Raw genomic sequence first — 18,456 nt, 5'->3', positions numbered from 1 at the left:
CGTCTAGTTGGGAGTTCGCCTATACCGTTTGCCCAAGCTTAACGCTGGACCATATCTAGAGAGCCTTCTACTAATTCTAAAGTCTGTACTTACTTGTTGGATGAGAAATCCTCTGGCACTCTGACTGTCCTACATCTGTACCGAATAGGGAAGGACTTTTAAAGTATAAGGTCTAGAATATAGAACAAGTGTTGCAAAGTACTTACTTGCTATGTGTTAGTGCTGTAGCTGATTATCTCTGAAATAGAACAAGGTACAAGGCGTTCTTACCTGTGAATTGCTTACTGCCACCCTGAAAGTATATAAAGTTATTTATTTACCTTTGAATTGTGTTCCCCTATTCTAGAAAGTAAGAGTTGGTATTAATGTATTATTCCTGAAACTGAATAAGTGTAAGAGTGTATTACCAATAGGGTTTTACTAACCTTGGATAGCACACTGCCATTCCAAATGTGTAACAATAGGTTTTGCTTACCTTGCGCTGCTTACTGCCTTTCTGAAAAGTCTTATCGAACGCTTGCTTCCCTTAGTATTGTATTCCACTATTCTGAAAAGTAACATTGGTAAAACTCCATGTTCCTGAAATTGAATATGTGTAAGAGTTAATTACCAATAGGGGCTTACTCACCTTGGATAGCACACTGCCGTTCTAAATGTGTAATACTGAGTTCTTACTTACCATTGAAGTGCATACAGCCATTCTGAAAAGTGATTCCGATGTTATTGTTTACCTTTGAATTGTCCCACTACTCTAAAACATAGTATGGGTGTAACTGTATCATTCCTGAAAGAAGAATAGGTTACCTATGTTGCAAGATACCTACTTGTTACATTGTTGGTATAACTTTATTATTCCTGAAACTGAATAAGCAACATAGTGGACTGCCAATAGGACCTGTTTACCTTGAATTACATACTGGCATTTTAAAAGTCTACTAACGTGCTTTTACTGCCCTTAAATAGCATACTGCAATTCTAAATGCGTAACACTAGATTTTACTCACCTTAAACTGCATACTGCTGTACTAAATAAGGTTTACACTTTGGTTTATTTACCCTAAGTATTGTGTTGGTTTTTATAATTGTGTTTATGACGTATAATAGTACTTACCTTTCTAAAGAATTCTCTTTACCTATGTATATACAAAATAAACCATTCGTTTTATAATACATCAGTGTTTCTTTGGGCCACATGTATGCTACAAGCTCTTTGTACCTTTCTACAGCCCCCTCTCCCTTCGAAGATAAGCCTGGCTGCTCTATCCTTGCTACCAAAATATCAGGTGGTACAGCCTTATACTGAGAGTTGGTGTTTTTGTATTGCCCAAAGTATGGTTGTATCAAGTCTCTTTGGGTGGACTTTAGAAAAACTGTCCTAACAATATGCACAAGCCCTTCTTATCTCTGCCCCGTCCCTGAAGTCTTCAAGGTTCCACCACCTGCAGGTACTCAGCACACAATAAATGTACTCCACATAGTATATTTATGAACAATACACTCTTTATGATAATGTTATGTGAAAAGTAATATCCATAATCAGGTAAGTACTTCAAAAATAGAACACAACTATTATCAAAACAATGAGGGGTCCAGAAAAGACCCAACTCAATTTTAAAACATGTAGGACAAAGAAGCTACAGGTTGGTGCAATATTCGCTAATTTAGAAGGTCTGCATAGAAAATAGCAGCTAAGCATTATACAGAGTTTTAGAAGTATAGAAAGGTTTATTCACGGCAGCCAACGGGAGAAGGTACTAAAGTGTCACTTGCAGATCACAGAAGCAAGGGAGATGACATCCATCCAGATAGCACGGTTTGGGGACTCCGCAAGACGAGATGCAGGCAGGTTCAATGACCAATGGCTGGAATGACGCACCCAATGAAGAAAGTAATCAGGAGCCTAGTCGCCTTGAAGAAAGGTTGCACACACAGAACAGCAAACCATTTAATGTGGCTGAACCAGAACAACAGAATCCATGATGTTGGAGGATATAGGCAACCCATGGGTCGAAGACGTATCAGCAGGAAGTAAGTGCCAATGTGGCCCTTGAAGGCAGGCCATTCAAGGCACAGATGGAGACAAAGGGCTTGTCACAGGTTGCAGGATGTCCCACAACAGAGCAAAATGTTTGGAGGAGCGGTATCCGGCCACTCTGGTTCCAGTCAGGCAGCAGGTTCTCCCACCTCTGGTCCAGTGAATAGCGCAGAGGCATGGTGGCTTTGGGAGAGCGCCGGGGCATGAATGTTTCAGCAATGGATGCCGGATAGATGAAGAGGAAGAGCTTGATCCCATAATCCACAGCAGGGAGAGGCAGGGTTGCTCAGTCAGGCGATCAGGCAGTCCAGCAGCACCAAGATCTTCAGGGACATCCTATATCTTCAGCTTCTTCAAGGTATGTCTCAGCAAACACATCTGTGGAATGCCACGTGTCACCTTAGTGATAAACACACATAGGCAACATGCTAGCCTTTGCCATCTATCCACACCATGCTCCTTTCAAATATATGCTGCCATCCAAACAAGATTTTGCAGCCATGCTCCATTTTCTCAGACACACCCACAGATGCAAAATGAGGTGTAAAGCAGTGTAAACCAGATACCAATTACACAACGCAAACTTAATATATGCATTATGGGCCTGGTGGCAAACATCATACACTTCAAAATATCAGGCCTTGCAAATTCTTAAGAATCCCACTAGGCCTGCAGGGAGAGTTCCTTAGTGTACATATTTGACCTTTGAGAAATGCACTTTCCCACGGTGACTGGTGACAAAATATTCACCAGCGCTTTTTGTGAAATGGTGCATATCGCCATAAGGACACTTGATATTTGGTGCAATGCTGTCAAGCATGAACAGTGAAACTTGTATTTGCCATTTACTACACACAAAGTGTGTTTGCAGTAAATGAAAAATAAGTTTCTAACATCCTCATACTTGCCAGCAAGGTTGAGTAACATGCAAATAAAAACTACTTGCCAATGCTAGTGAGCAAGTAGATTTTGCGAGCCCTGAATATTCAAGTCTACTTTGGGAATCGATGCATTATGCATTGTGGTCAGGGTGATAACAGTGTACAGCTTTTTAGCGCTCCACAGATTTTCCCAGATTTGTAGTCCATTTAGCCTAAAGAGGTACGACGTCAAATACCCAGGTTATTTACATGTTCTCTCTGCAACAAAAGGTTTTCAGTAGAGAAGCGTTTGTGTTTTTCTAGTGCTTATTTACATTTCCTGTTAACATGAAAGATTCTTTTTCTTTTTTCATTTCAGTTGGAAAATCTTATGCTGGATAAGGATGGGCACATAAAGATAACTGACTTTGGTCTTTGTAAAGAAGGGATAAAGGACGGAGCGACAATGAAAACATTCTGCGGAACGCCAGAATACCTTGCTCCTGAGGTACGTTGGTTGCATTCATGATTTTCTCTGCTTCTGTATGGCTGTCAAAACCTATGAATAGCACAGGTGCCCCAGCTGTCCATATTCCATCGATCTAGTATCTCACAGGCTTTTTTTAATACACACCTTTTCAAGGGAGGGCCGAGGTCAGTAGATTCCTTTATGTACCCAGGCCCAGGTTGGTAGCAATTCATATGTTTGACCATGCATAAACGTCCACAGTGTCCTACGTGAAATTCGATGCTGACCACTGTCCAGCTGCCAGCGGACAGGTGCCCACTTCACCCAAGTCACACCTATTTATACCCTTGCTGGCAGACACTGCCTATAGAGCAAGGACTACATTACATTACATACATGCATGCGCTCTTCTTAATGCCTGAGCAGCGCTCACACTGACACACTCCCCCAGTGTTCTGCCCCCAACAAGTCCTTCCACTGCTCCAATCTATTCTCATGCTGAAGTCTCTAGAATAATCCCCTCTATAACAATCTCCTTGGACAGCCGTCTCCTTCTGCCGCTGCTTTGAAGCCACATGCATGGGAGTGATCAAACTGGCTCGAACTCAAGAGGCACCATTCTCAAGTCCAGGTTCTAAGTGACCGCTGATCCTCCTCCTTGTTGGCTCCCATGCCTTCCACCAAGATTACAAACCTGGGCTTCTGCCTCGTTGACAGCCCCCCTCGCTCTCTAGCCTCTCAAGTTAATTGCACTGTCCGTTCCTGCTTCTTCTTCCACAAATCCTAAAGAAAGATTTCCCTTAACCATCTTCCCATGAGTCAGGAATTCCACCATCCGCACGGTGGGTGTTCACTCACTTGGGCTTTTGAAATGTTACATGAAATTGAATGATGATAGATCAATCTCTGGAAAATGTGTGCGGCTAATCCGCACACATTTTCCTATGCTCACTGCACAATGTACACATAGATCTGTGTACTTTGGGTGGACACAGCCTACAGGCGCAGTCCTCCCTGTCGTATTTAGTTGGGATTGGACAGTTGGAGTACACAATACATCTCAGAAGGGGGAGGGCAAACCCTCCCTTCTGCCACGGCCAGCCTAATTAACGATCAAAGGCTTCATGGATTTGCCCTGTCCGTTTGTTTACCCTCTGCAGTTGGTAGTGGCAATTAACATAATTAACACACTAATGGAGTATACTTCAAACAGTCCCACATGCGGCCTGGCTGCAGAGGCCAAACAAACGAGAGGGGAAACCCCAACACCCATTTCATATGCACTGTGTCAACCTGAAGCCAGCTACCACCTCTCAGTATCAAGGGCAGTGGCCTGTCATGTCTGGGACTATGTATTTACAGTAGTCATTCCTGCAGTGGGACCCCATTCAGAAGGTACTAGTATGTGGTTTGGCGGCTACTGAAGGTCTGGTCTCGCCCTAGCTTCAAGGGAGACGTGCCGCTTTAATCAGGAACCACAGAAAAGAAGATGGGTGGGATTTAGCATTAGATGTTTTCACCCCTTTACCTTTTTGTTTGAAAGCACTCTGGTTATGAGCTCATGCATGCAGGAGATGTTTGGTGGGGACCCACAATTGGTACATTAGGGTAGGCTTAGCCTACACCAAACACTGGGGCCCATTTGACTTTAAAAGAGGGCTGAAACCCTCTTTTGGCAGATCATTTGAAGGCTTTGCAAGGAGTAACAGAAAGAACTCATTTGGACCCTGGCTGAAGGTACAGTCTGCCTTAGAGCTTCTGTCAGTGAAGGAAGGCCAGGATATGATATGATATGATACGATATATGATATTTTGTTTATATCGCGCTCATACACAAGTGTTTCAGAGCGCAACCATGCAAAGGGAGGAGAACAAGGTAGAACACCAAAAAAAACGATTTTACTAGGCCCAGTGACATTAAGAACGCTCAAGTGCATGTTGAAGGGGGAGAGGTTGAAAGTGCGGAACAGAGGAGAGAGAGGAATAAATAATTAGTGAAATAAATACGTTGAGTGAAAAAGGTAGTGCAGCCAGCAAGTGGCAAGTGCATGATAGTCAAATAGGGTATATCTGATAAGTGCAGAAGAAAGAGTAGGGGACTGTATAGGTACAGATACAGATTCCAGTGCCAGGGGTGGCCCAGAGGCAGTGCAGAAGGGAGACAGGGTGAGCAGGTACCTGGGCAAGAGGGACAGAGGGTGGCCAAGTGCACAGTGCCACTTGAGAGAAGCAGGTCAGCATGGGAGAGAAGGGGCAAAGGCAGAAGCGAAGAGGAACGTCTTGTGGTGCTTCCGGAAGCGGAGATGTTCCAAAGGGAGGCCCCAGCCGAAGACCGAGATCTGCCCCCAGCTTGTTTCTTTGAGACACAACCCACCCTGATGGAGTTAGAAGTGGAAGAGCAAAGGGCTTGAGAGGGTACTTCCAAGAGGGAAGCAAGATCCCGCCCCTAAACTCCCGGGGAACAGAGGTCGATACTGAATCCAGAGGACCCTCCAGCAGCTCCAGAATGGGTACTCAGCCAGCACACAGTAGGCCCTGCTAGGCTCTGCAAGCAACCTTCCTAGGTGCGAAGTGCCAGAGTGTCTCTGAACCAAACCAAGGACAAGGCCGTTGTCTGCAACATTCTCCCCAGCTTTGGGCCATCCACCTTAAAGGACGACATAAGCCCAGAGAAGCTAGGAGGAGTGCACTGACCAGCATTAACCAGCGTCCACCTTAAAGGACATTTTCAAGGCAGTCTCCCACCAAGCTGCAGCCGACGGCATCACTGACTGTTACGCTGCTCTCAATCACACCGTCCGAGACGCCTCGACCAGTGCTTCAGACCCGCTAACCAGCACTGAGACAATGATTCCTGACCTCGAGCCGCCGTGTAGGCCAGGCTGCAGCTGTCCGTCCAGCCTCGCTCACCAAACTGCCTGCTGCCTGCTGCCTGCATTGGTCTTCCGTTTTGAACTCTGTCGCAGGAGCTGCAAAGCACCCAGAAACCGAGAACCAAGAACTTATCCAAGCATAAGGTACATTGTGGTTCTGTCCCCCTGGTCCTTCTCCGCAGGCCCCTAGTGACATTTTACGACCCATTGCTCCCCTTGTGTTGAAACTAAGTATCCTTGAACTATTGTGATTAATTACTTTACCGACTACTCTCTTGTCAGTATCCAGAGTGAATCCCCTTTCCTTCTCGTCTGTCCTCTGCATTCCTTTACAGGGTGAGTTGTATTTTGTAGTGTTGCTAGAACTGTCTGTTGTGATAATAATAGAGTAGATATATGTATACAACCTTGACTGGACAGCTCACCCATCCACCCAAGCCGCAGCCCCAAAACTCTGCCACCCAGCCTAACACCCATCCACCCAAGCCGCAGCCCCAAAACTCTGCCACCCAGCCTAACACCCATCCACCCAAGCTGCAGACCCAAGACTCTGCCACCCAGCCTAACACCCATCCACCCAAGCTGCAGCCCCAAAGCTCTGCCACCTAGCCTAACACCCATCCAGCCAAGCAGCAGCCCCAAAACTCTGCCACCTAGCCTAACACCCATCCACCCAAGCCGCAGCCCCAAAACTCTGCCACCCAGCCTAACACCCATCCACCCAAGCCGCAGACCCAAAACTCTGCCACCCAGCCTAACACCCATCCACCCAAGCCGCAGCCCCAAAACTCTGCCACCTAGCCTAACACCCATCCACCCAAGCCGCAGCCCCAAAACTCTGCCACCCAGCCTAACACCCATCCACCCAAGCCTCAGCCCCAAAACTCTGCCACCCAGCCTAACACCCATCCACCCAAGCTGCAGACCCAAGACTCTGCCACCCAGCCTAACACCCATCCACCCAAGCTGCAGCCCCAAAACTCTGCCACCTAGCCTAACACCCATCCACCCAAGCCGCAGCCCCAAAACTCTGCCACCCAGCCTAACACCCATCCACCCAAGCCGCAGACCCAAAACTCTGCCACCCAGCCTAACACCCATCCACCCAAGCCGCAGCCCCAAAACTCTGCCACCTAGCCTAACACCCATCCACCCAAGCCGCAGCCCCAAAACTCTGCCACCCAGCCTAACACCCATCCACCCAAGCCGCAGCCCCAAAACTCTGCCACCTAGCCTAACACCCATCCACCCAAGCCGCAGCCCCAAAACTCTGCCACCCAGCCTAACACCCATCCACCCAAGCCGCAGCCCCAAAACTCTGCCACCTAGCCTAACACCCATCCACCCAAGCCGCAGCCCCAAAACTCTGCCACCCAGCCTAACACCCATCCACCCAAGCTGCAGACCCAAAACTCTGCCACCTAGCCTAACACCCATCCAGCCAAGCAGCAGCCCCAAAACTCTGCCACCTAGCCTAACACCCATCCAGCCAAGCAGCAGCCCCAAAACTCTGCCACCTAGCCTAACACCCATCCACCCAAGCGTGCAGCCCCTAAACTCTGCCACCTAGCCTAACACCCATCCACACAAGCCACAGCCCCTAAACTCTGCCACCCAGCCTAACACCCATCCACCCAAGCCACAGCCCCTAAACTCTGCCACCCAGCCTAACACCCATCCACCCAAGCCACAGCCCCTAAACTCTGCCACCTAGCCTAACACCCATCTACCCAAGCCAGAGCCCCTAAACTCTGCCACCCAGCCTAACACCCATCCACCCAAGCCACAGCCCCTAAACTCTGCCACCCAGCCTAACACCCATCCACGCAAGCCACAGCCCCTAAACTCTGCCACCTAGCCTAACACCCATCCACCCAAGCGTGCAGCCCCTAAACTCTGCCACCTAGCCTAACACCCATCCACACAAGCCACAGCCCCTAAACTCTGCCACCCAGCCTAACACCCATCCACCCAAGCCACAGCCCCTAAACTCTGCCACCTAGCCTAACACCCATCTACCCAAGCCACAGCCCCTAAACTCTGCCACCCAGCCTAACACCCATCCACCCAAGCCGCAGCCCCAAAACTCTGCCACCCAGCCTAACACCCATCCACCCAAGCCGCAGCCCCAAAACTCTGCCACCTAGCCTAACACCCATCCACCCAAGCCGCAGCCCCAAAACTCTGCCACCCAGCCTAACACCCATCCACCCAAGCCGCAGCCCCAAAACTCTGCCACCTAGCCTAACACCCATCCACCCAAGCCGCAGCCCCAAAACTCTGCCACCCAGCCTAACACCCATCCACCCAAGCTGCAGACCCAAAACTCTGCCACCTAGCCTAACACCCATCCAGCCAAGCAGCAGCCCCAAAACTCTGCCACCTAGCCTAACACCCATCCAGCCAAGCAGCAGCCCCAAAACTCTGCCACCTAGCCTAACACCCATCCACCCAAGCGTGCAGCCCCTAAACTCTGCCACCTAGCCTAACACCCATCCACACAAGCCACAGCCCCTAAACTCTGCCACCCAGCCTAACACCCATCCACCCAAGCCACAGCCCCTAAACTCTGCCACCCAGCCTAACACCCATCCACCCAAGCCACAGCCCCTAAACTCTGCCACCTAGCCTAACACCCATCTACCCAAGCCAGAGCCCCTAAACTCTGCCACCCAGCCTAACACCCATCCACCCAAGCCACAGCCCCTAAACTCTGCCACCCAGCCTAACACCCATCCACGCAAGCCACAGCCCCTAAACTCTGCCACCTAGCCTAACACCCATCCACCCAAGCGTGCAGCCCCTAAACTCTGCCACCTAGCCTAACACCCATCCACACAAGCCACAGCCCCTAAACTCTGCCACCCAGCCTAACACCCATCCACCCAAGCCACAGCCCCTAAACTCTGCCACCTAGCCTAACACCCATCTACCCAAGCCACAGCCCCTAAACTCTGCCACCTAGCCTAACACCCATCTACCCAAGCCAGAGCCCCTAAACTCTGCCACCTAGCCTAACACCCATCCACCCAAGCCACAGCCCCTAAACTCTGCCACCCAGCCTAACACCCATCCACGCAAGCCACAGCCCCTAAACTCTGCCACCTAGCCTAACACCCATCCACGCAAGCCACATCCCCTAAACTCTGCCACCCAGCCTAACACCCATCCACACAAGCCACAGCCCCTAAACTCTGCCACCCAGCCTAACACCCATCCACCCAAGCCACAGCCCCTAAACTCTGCCACCTAGCCTAACACCCATCTACCCAAGCCACAGCCCCTAAACTCTGCCACCTAGCCTAACACCCATCTACCCAAGCCACAGCCCCTAAACTCTGCCACCTAGCCTAACACCCATCCACGCAAGCCACAGCCCCAAAACTCTGCCATCCAGCCTAACACCCATCCACCCAAGCGTGCAGCCCCTAAACTCTGCCACCTAGCCTAACACCCATCCACCCAAGCGTGCAGCCCCTAAACTCTGCCACCTAGCCTAACATCCATCCACCCAAGTGTGCAGCCCCTAAACTCTGCCACCCAGCCTAACACCCATCCACCCAAGCCACAGCCCCTAAACTCTGCCACCTAGCCTAACACCCATCCACGCAAGCCACAGCCCCTAAACTCTGCCACCTAGCCTAACATCCATCCACACAAGCCACAGCCCCTAAACTCTGCCACCCAGCCTAACACCCATCCACCCAAGCCACAGCCCCTAAACTCTGCCACCTAGCCTAACACCCATCTACCCAAGCCACAGCCCCTAAACTCTGCCACCTAGCCTAACACCCATCCACGCAAGCCACAGCCCCAAAACTCTGCCACCCAGCCTAACACCCATCCACCCAAGCGTGCAGCCCCTAAACTCTGCCACCTAGCCTAACACCCATCCACCCAAGCGTGCAGCCCCTAAACTCTGCCACCTAGCCTAACACCCATCCACCCAAGCGTGCAGCCCCTAAACTCTGCCACCCAGCCTAACACCCATCCACCCAAGCCACAGCCCCTAAACTCTGCCACCTAGCCTAACACCCATCCACCCAAGCCACAGCCCCTAAACTCTGCCACCTAGCCTAACACCCATCCACGCAAGCCACAGCCCCTAAACTCTGCCACCTAGCCTAACACCCATCCACCCAAGCCACAGCCCCTAAACTCTGCCACCTAGCCTAACACCCATCTACCCAAGCCAGAGCCCCTAAACTCTGCCACCTAGCCTAACACCCATCCACGGAAGCCACAGCCCCAAAACTCTGCCACCTAGCCTAACACCCATCTACCCAAGCCACAGCCCCTAAACTCTGCCACCTAGCCTAACACCCATCCACCACAGCCCCTAAACTCTGCCACCTAGCCTAACACCCATCCACGCAAGCCACAGCCCCAAAACTCTGCCACCTAGCCTAATAACCCATCCACCCAAGCGTGCAGCCCCTAAACTCTGCCACCTAGCCTAACACCCATCCACCCAAGCGTGCAGCCCCTAAACTCTGCCACCTAGCCTAACACCCATCCACCCAAGCCACAGCCCCTAAACTCTGCCACCCAGCCTAACACCCATCCACCCAAGCCACAGCCCCTAAACTCTGCCACCCAGCCTAACACCCATCCACCCAAGCGTGCAGCCCCTAAACTCTGCCACCCAGCCTAACACCCATCCACCCAAGCCACAGCCCCTAAACTCTGCCACCTAGCCTAACACCCATCCACCCAAGCCACAGCCCCTAAACTCTGCCACCTAGCCTAACACCCATCTACCCAAGCCAGAGCCCCTAAACTCTGCCACCTAGCCTAACACCCATCCACGGAAGCCACAGCCCCAAAACTCTGCCACCTAGCCTAACACCCATCTACCCAAGCCACAGCCCCTAAACTCTGCCACCTAGCCTAACACCCATCCACCCAAGCCACAGCCCCTAAACTCTGCCACCTAGCCTAACACCCATCCACGCAAGCCACAGCCCCAAAACTCTGCCACCTAGCCTAACACCCATCCACCCAAGCGTGCAGCCCCTAAACTCTGCCACCTAGCCTAACACCCATCCACCCAAGCGTGCAGCCCCTAAACTCTGCCACCTAGCCTAACACCCATCCACCCAAGCCACAGCCCCTAAACTCTGCCACCCAGCCTAACACCCATCCACCCAAGCCACAGCCCCTAAACTCTGCCACCCAGCCTAACACCCATCCACCCAAGCCACAGCCCCTAAACTCTGCCACCCAGCCTAACACCCATCCACCCAAGCGTGCAGCCCCTAAACTCTGCCACCTAGCCTAACACCCATCCACCCAAGCGTGCAGCCCCTAAACTCTGCCCCCTAGCCTAACACCCATCCACCCAAGCGTGCAGCCCCTAAACTCTGCCACCCAGCCTAACACCCATCCACCCAAGCCACAGCCCCTAAACTCTGCCACCTAGCCTAACACCCATCCACCCAAGCCACAGCCCCTAAACTCTGCCACCTAGCCTAACACCCATCCACGCAAGCCACAGCCCCTAAACTCTGCCACCTAGCCTAACACCCATCCACCCAAGCCACAGCCCCTAAACTCTGCCACCTAGCCTAACACCCATCTACCCAAGCCAGAGCCCCTAAACTCTGCCACCTAGCCTAACACCCATCCACGGAAGCCACAGCCCCAAAACTCTGCCACCTAGCCTAACACCCATCTACCCAAGCCACAGCCCCTAAACTCTGCCACCTAGCCTAACACCCATCCACCCAAGCCACAGCCCCTAAACTCTGCCACCCAGCCTAACACCCATCCACCCAAGCCACAGCCCCTAAACTCTGCCACCCAGCCTAACACCCATCCACCCAAGCCACAGCCCCTAAACTCTGCCACCTAGCCTAACACCCATCCACGCAAGCCACAGCCCCAAAACTCTGCCACCCAGCCTAACACCCATCCACCCAAGCCACAGCCCCTAAACTCTGCCACCTAGCCTAACACCCATCCACCCAAGCGTGCAGCCCCTAAACTCTGCCACCCAGCCTAACACCCATCCACCCAAGCCACAGCCCCTAAACTCTGCCACCCAGCCTAACACCCATCCACCCAAGCGTGCAGCCCCTAAACTCTGCCACCTAGCCTAACACCCATCCACCCAAGCGTGCAGCCCCTAAACTCTGCCACCTAGCCTAACACCCATCCACCCAAGCGTGCAGCCCCTAAACTCTGCCACCCAGCCTAACACCCATCCACCCAAGCCACAGCCCCTAAACTCTGCCACCTAGCCTAACACCCATCCACCCAAGCCACAGCCCCTAAACTCTGCCACCTAGCCTAACACCCATCCACGCAAGCCACAGCCCCTAAACTCTGCCACCTAGCCTAACACCCATCCACCCAAGCCACAGCCCCTAAACTCTGCCACCTAGCCTAACACCCATCTACCCAAGCCAGAGCCCCTAAACTCTGCCACCTAGCCTAACACCCATCCACGGAAGCCACAGCCCCAAAACTCTGCCACCTAGCCTAACACCCATCTACCCAAGCCACAGCCCCTAAACTCTGCCACCTAGCCTAACACCCATCCACCCAAGCCACAGCCCCTAAACTCTGCCTCCTAGCCTAACACCCATCCACGCAAGCCACAGCCCCAAAACTCTGCCACCTAGCCTAACACCCATCCACCCAAGCGTGCAGCCCTAAACTCTGCCACCTAGCCTAACACCCATCCACCCAAGCGTGCAGCCCCTAAACTCTGCCACCTAGCCTAACACCCATCCACCCAAGCCACAGCCCCTAAACTCTGCCACCCAGCCTAACACCCATCCACCCAAGCCACAGCCCCTAAACTCTGCCACCTAGCCTAACACCCATCCACGCAAGCCACAGCCCCAAAACTCTGCCACCCAGCCTAACACCCATCCACCCAAGCGTGCAGCCCCTAAACTCTGCCACCTAGCCTAACACCCATCCACCCAAGCGTGCAGCCCCTAAACTCTGCCACCCAGCCTAACACCCATCCACCCAAACCACAGCCCCTAAACTCTGCCACCTAGCCTAACACCCATCCACCCAAGCCACAGCCCCTAAACTCTGCCACCCAGCCTAACACCCATCCATCCAAGCCACAGCCCCTAAACTCTGCCACCCAGCCTAACACCCGTGTTAAACAGGTTCCGACTGGCCTATACGGCAATTCCCGAACCAAAAACTTGTGTTACTGAATAAATAGTCTTTAAAAGGCACAATTTGCTTCACGTTTTATGAAAAACCTCCACAAAAGCAATGCTTGATGTTAAATGGGTGTCCTGGTTTTTCCAGCCCATGTAATCCCCGGGTATCTGGCGTGATGTGTTTGCTGGCTGCATGCGCAGTCACTCTGTTGATGGTGTGTTCGGGGACGGCGTGCACGCGGCTGTGTTGATGCAGTTGCCGCCCTGTTGCTCGCCCCCCCCCCCTCTCCCTCCCCCGGAATGTGCTATTTACATTGTCCTGCCCGTCGCTGGTGGTGTATACAGCTGTTGGAGCCTGCCCTGTGCGACCCACAAGGCAGCTGTTTTTAGCACTCCCCCCTCGGGTCCATGGGCTGCTTGGGGGGGCGAGGAGGGTGGGGGGGGGGGGGGGTAGCCTAGCGGCGCATTTCTAAGCAGCATCTGTCTGTGGGGCGTCTCTGGCTTCTGTCACAATATGGACACCTTGAGAAGGCATCAGAGGTGCAGGCCTCCCCCCCCCCCCCCACCCACTGGCTCATCCTGCTCGGCGCTGTGGAGCTCTGGAAAAACGCGGATACACGGCGAAGTTATACTGGTGTTCATTTGGGTGACCTTTCTTAAAGGCGCTTCCCACTGTGCAAGTGAAAGGGGATCAGCCATCTAAAGCCAGAAGACAATGCGGGTTTATCCCCTTGCCGTAAGTGCCTGACATTTTTTGGGCAACAGCCTTCTTGGCAGTCGCTTCTCCGTTTACAAGAATGCGATGGTTAATAATAAAATAATGGCTGTTTGCACACCGAGTTTCCTTCGCCTGTCTCATTATTAGATGCGATCGTTATCGCCTCAGTGATACACATATTATCCACCTGCCGAGGATAAAAAGCGGAGTCAAGGCCGCCGAGATTATGCCCTGTGACCTTTTGGTTTCGAAATTGGAGCTCAACTCCCTGTGCACTGCAGCATCGTATTGCGTTGTAATGTAGTGCCTTACGCCCGATTCGTCACGCTTCTAGGTGCTGCTATTGATAACCAAACTGATGATAATCAGTGTATAGGCCTCGAGAGGAAAGAGCCCCCCGGACCTGTGAAGCGCGCGTTGGCTACATGTCTGGGAGGGAGGGACGCCTGAGGGTTACCTGCTTGCTACCTCCTTCTAAGGGCAAACTCATTCTAGATTGCGCGGGCGCAGCAGCTTGGAGAGAGAACTTGTCCCTGTGACCCAAACACGAGTTTTCCCTGAATTTAGATAGAAGTTAAACGGGGGGAAGCCTTCTGCTTTTTTTAAAACTTGGCTTCCTTTCTACAGTCTCACTGTGATATTTTATGTAATATACACAACACATACCTCCAGGCACCAGTATAGGATTTGGAAAAGAGTTATGTTAGGGAAATTGAGCTGTTTTTAGTGTTGAATTGTTTTGTTTTTGGTCTTAGTTGCGTATTTATAACGCTCTTAAATACCCAGAGGTTTCTAAGCGCAGACCCGGGGATCGAACTTGTGTTGCTTCCATGTCGTCTTGCTTCCAAGGCGAGCACGTTGCCGCTTAGCTATCCTCCCGGGACAGATAATCCCTTTAGGGTCCTTCGAAGGATGTGGGCTGGGTGGGCCATGCTAGGATTCGCCCATGTGCCTGTGGTATACACACAGATGCCAGGGGCGTGTGCTTCACCTGCTGAGCTATCTTATCGTCTTGAAGATTCGAGGGCAGTCCATTCCACACGTTGGGCCCGGGAGGGTAACTCCCAATAGCGCCTTCTTGAAGTCGCGGGGGGAAGAGAGGAGTTTGATAGGCTCATGAGCCCAGTGCTGCTGCCGCCGCCGGCTAATCTTCACGCACGTTTAAAGCGCCTGCCTGCGCTGCACAAGCTCATCTCGCTTTCTTTTGGATCCTCTACCTGTGAACTAATACCCGGCTAGGCTATTGATTTATCATTTATGCCTGGAGTGATTCAACTCACTGACTGCTCCTTCTGGGCACTTTGGGAGGTGAGTTACAGTGAAACACATGGTGTGTAGGGGCGAGTTTGGCAATAGTCAACCTTCTGCATCTTCTGTAGCACTGCATGGTGCATGAACTGGGAAAGCCTTCATGAGGGTGACCATCTGGCTTGGGCATCAAGCCAGTGTATGGATGTGGTATCTTTAGATCGCCTCAATTGTGGTGACTGTGTACTGTTGCCCCAGTAGGCTCTCTCCCACTCACTAGGTCCCACCCACTTTGGTTACTGTTAACTGTGCCAATGAAGCCACCAGACACCGACAAAACTGTAAGTGCTGGCATGGGTGGGGGGTAGAGCAATTACTCTACTCCTGAAAGCTCATGCCACTCTAACTCACCTTTCAATGGCCTAGACTGCTACAGACCTACACCATGCATTATTAGAGAGATGTGACCACCAGCCTAAACCTATTATGGCTGGACAGCAAACACTGCCTGCAGTATAGTTTTAACTAGTACCATACCCCGAGAAAACCACAAAGCCTGTGTCAAATCTAGACAGAAATGTGATTGTTAGCATATGCCACACTTAGATGGAATTCTCAAGCTTAGCCCGCTTCATCTAGATAGAAATATGATTATTAGCATATGCCACACTTAGATGGAATTCTCAAGCTTAGCCCGCTTCATCTAGATAGAAATGTGATTGTTAGCATATGCCACACTTAGATGGAATTCTCAAGCTTAGCCCGCTTCATCTAGATAGAAATGTGATTGTTAGCATATGCCACACTTAGATGGAATTCTCAAGCTTAGCCCGCTTCATCTAGATAGAAATATGATTACTAACACATGCCACACTTAGATGGAATTCTCAAGCTTAGCCCGCTTCATCTAGATAGAAATATGATTACTAGCACATGCCACACTTAGATGGAATTCTCAAGCTTAGCCCGCTTCATCTAGATAGAAATATGATTATTAGCACATGCCACACTTAGATGGAATTCTCAAGCTTAGCCCGCTTCATCTAGATAGAAATATGATTATTAGCACATGCCACACTTAGATGGAATTCTCAAGCTTAGCCCGCTTCATCTAGATAGAAAGATGATTATTAGCACATGCCACACTTAGATGGAATTCTCAAGCTTAGCCCGCTTCATCTAGATAGAAATATGATTGTTAGCACATGCCACACTTAGATGGAATTCTCAAGCTTAGCCCGCTTCATCTAGATAGAAATGTGATTGTTAGCATATGCCACACTTAGATGGAATTCTCAAGCTTAGCCCGCTTCATCTAGATAGAAATGTGATTGTTAGCATATGCCACACTTAGATGGAATTCTCAAGCTTAGCCCGCTTCATCTAGATAGAAATGTGATTGTTAGCATATGCCACACTTAGATGGAATTCTCAAGCTTAGCCCGCTTCATCTAGATAGAAATGTGATTGTTAGCATATGCCACACTTAGATGGAATTCTCAAGCTTAGCCCGCTTCATCTAGATAGAAATATGATTACTAGCACATGCCACACTTAGATGGAATTCTCAAGCTTAGCCCGCTTCATCGATTGTTAGCATATGCCACACTTAGATGGAATTCTCAAGCTTAGCCCGCTTCATCTAGATAGAAATATGATTACTAGCATATGCCACACTTAGATGGAATTCTCAAGCTTAGCCCGCTTCATCTAGATAGAAATATGATTATTAGCACATGCCACACTTAGATGGAATTCTCAAGCTTAGCCCGCTTCATCTAGATAGAAATATGATTATTAGCACATGCCACACTTAGATGGAATTCTCAAGCTTAGCCCGCTTCATCTAGATAGAATATGATTATTAGCACATGCCACACTTAGATGGAATTCTCAAGCTTAGCCCGCTTCATCTAGATAGAAAGATGATTATTAGCACATGCCACACTTAGATGGAATTCTCAAGCTTAGCCCGCTTCATCTAGATAGAAATATGATTACTAGCACATGCCACACTTAGATGGAATTCTCAAGCTTAGCCCGCTTCATCTAGATAGAAATGTGATTGTTAGCACATGCCACACTTAGATGGAATTCTCAAGCTTAGCCCGCTTCATCTAGATAGAAATATGATTATTAGCACATGCCACACTTAGATGGAATTCTCAAGCTTAGCCCGCTTCCTCTAGATAGAAATATGATTACTAGCATATGCCACACTTAGATGGAATTCTCAAGCTTAGCCCGCTTCATCTAGATAGAAATATGATTATTAGCATATGCCACACTTAGATGGAATTCTCAAGTTTAGTCTGTGCCAAATCTAGACAGAAATGTGATTGTTAGCATATGCCACACTTAGATGAAATTCTCAAGCTTAGCCCGCTTCATCTAGATAGAAATATGATTATTAGCACATGCCACACTTAGATGGAATTCTCAAGTTTAGTCTGTGCCAAATCTAGACAGAAATGTGATTATTAGCATATGCCACACTTAGATGAAATTCTCAAGCTTAGCCCGCTTCATCTAGATAGAAAGATGATTATTAGCACATGCCACACTTAGATGGAATTCTCAAGCTTAGCCCGCTTCATCTAGATAGAAATATGATTACTAGCACATGCCACACTTAGATGGAATTCTCAAGCTTAGCCCGCTTCATCTAGATAGAAATATGATTATTAGCATATGCCACACTTAGATGGAATTCTCAAGCTTAGCCCGCTTCATCTAGATAGAAATATGATTATTAGCACATGCCACACTTAGATGGAATTCTCAAGCTTAGCCCGCTTCATCTAGATAGAAATGTGATTATTAGCATATGCCACACTTAGATGGAATTCTCAAGCATAGCCCGCTTCATCTAGATAGAAATATGATTATTAGCATATGCCACACTTAGATGGAATTCTCAAGCTTAGCCCGCTTCATCTAGATAGAAATATGATTATTAGCACATGCCACACTTAGATCGAATTCTCAAGCTTAGCCCGCTTCATCTAGATAGAAATGTGATTGTTAGCATATGCCACACTTAGATGGAATTCTCAAGTTTAGTCTGTGCCAAATCTAGACAGAAATGTGATTGTTAGCATATGCCACACTTAGCTGGAATTC

The 18,456-nt window shown here is 50.0% G+C and overlaps 1 protein-coding gene across 1 annotated transcript in view; it reads left to right on the top strand.

Annotated features, from left to right (window-relative positions):
- Positions 1-18,456, top strand: part of AKT1 (AKT serine/threonine kinase 1) — a 397,239-nt gene that overhangs the window by 298,078 nt on the left and 80,705 nt on the right. Inside the window, exon 10 of the mRNA XM_069638151.1 lies at positions 3,275-3,403. Coding sequence (XP_069494252.1) covers positions 3,275-3,403 — 129 coding nt within the window. The remainder of the gene's footprint in view (positions 1-3,274; positions 3,404-18,456) is intronic.

The sequence above is a fragment of the Ambystoma mexicanum genome, chromosome 14 (assembly GCF_040938575.1).
Source record: "Ambystoma mexicanum isolate Mex_15411 chromosome 14, UKY_AmexF1_1, whole genome shotgun sequence".
NCBI lineage: Eukaryota > Metazoa > Chordata > Amphibia > Caudata > Ambystomatidae > Ambystoma > Ambystoma mexicanum.
The sequence above is the reverse complement of the archived record's forward strand: the minus strand, read 5'-3'. Positions and strand labels throughout refer to the sequence as shown.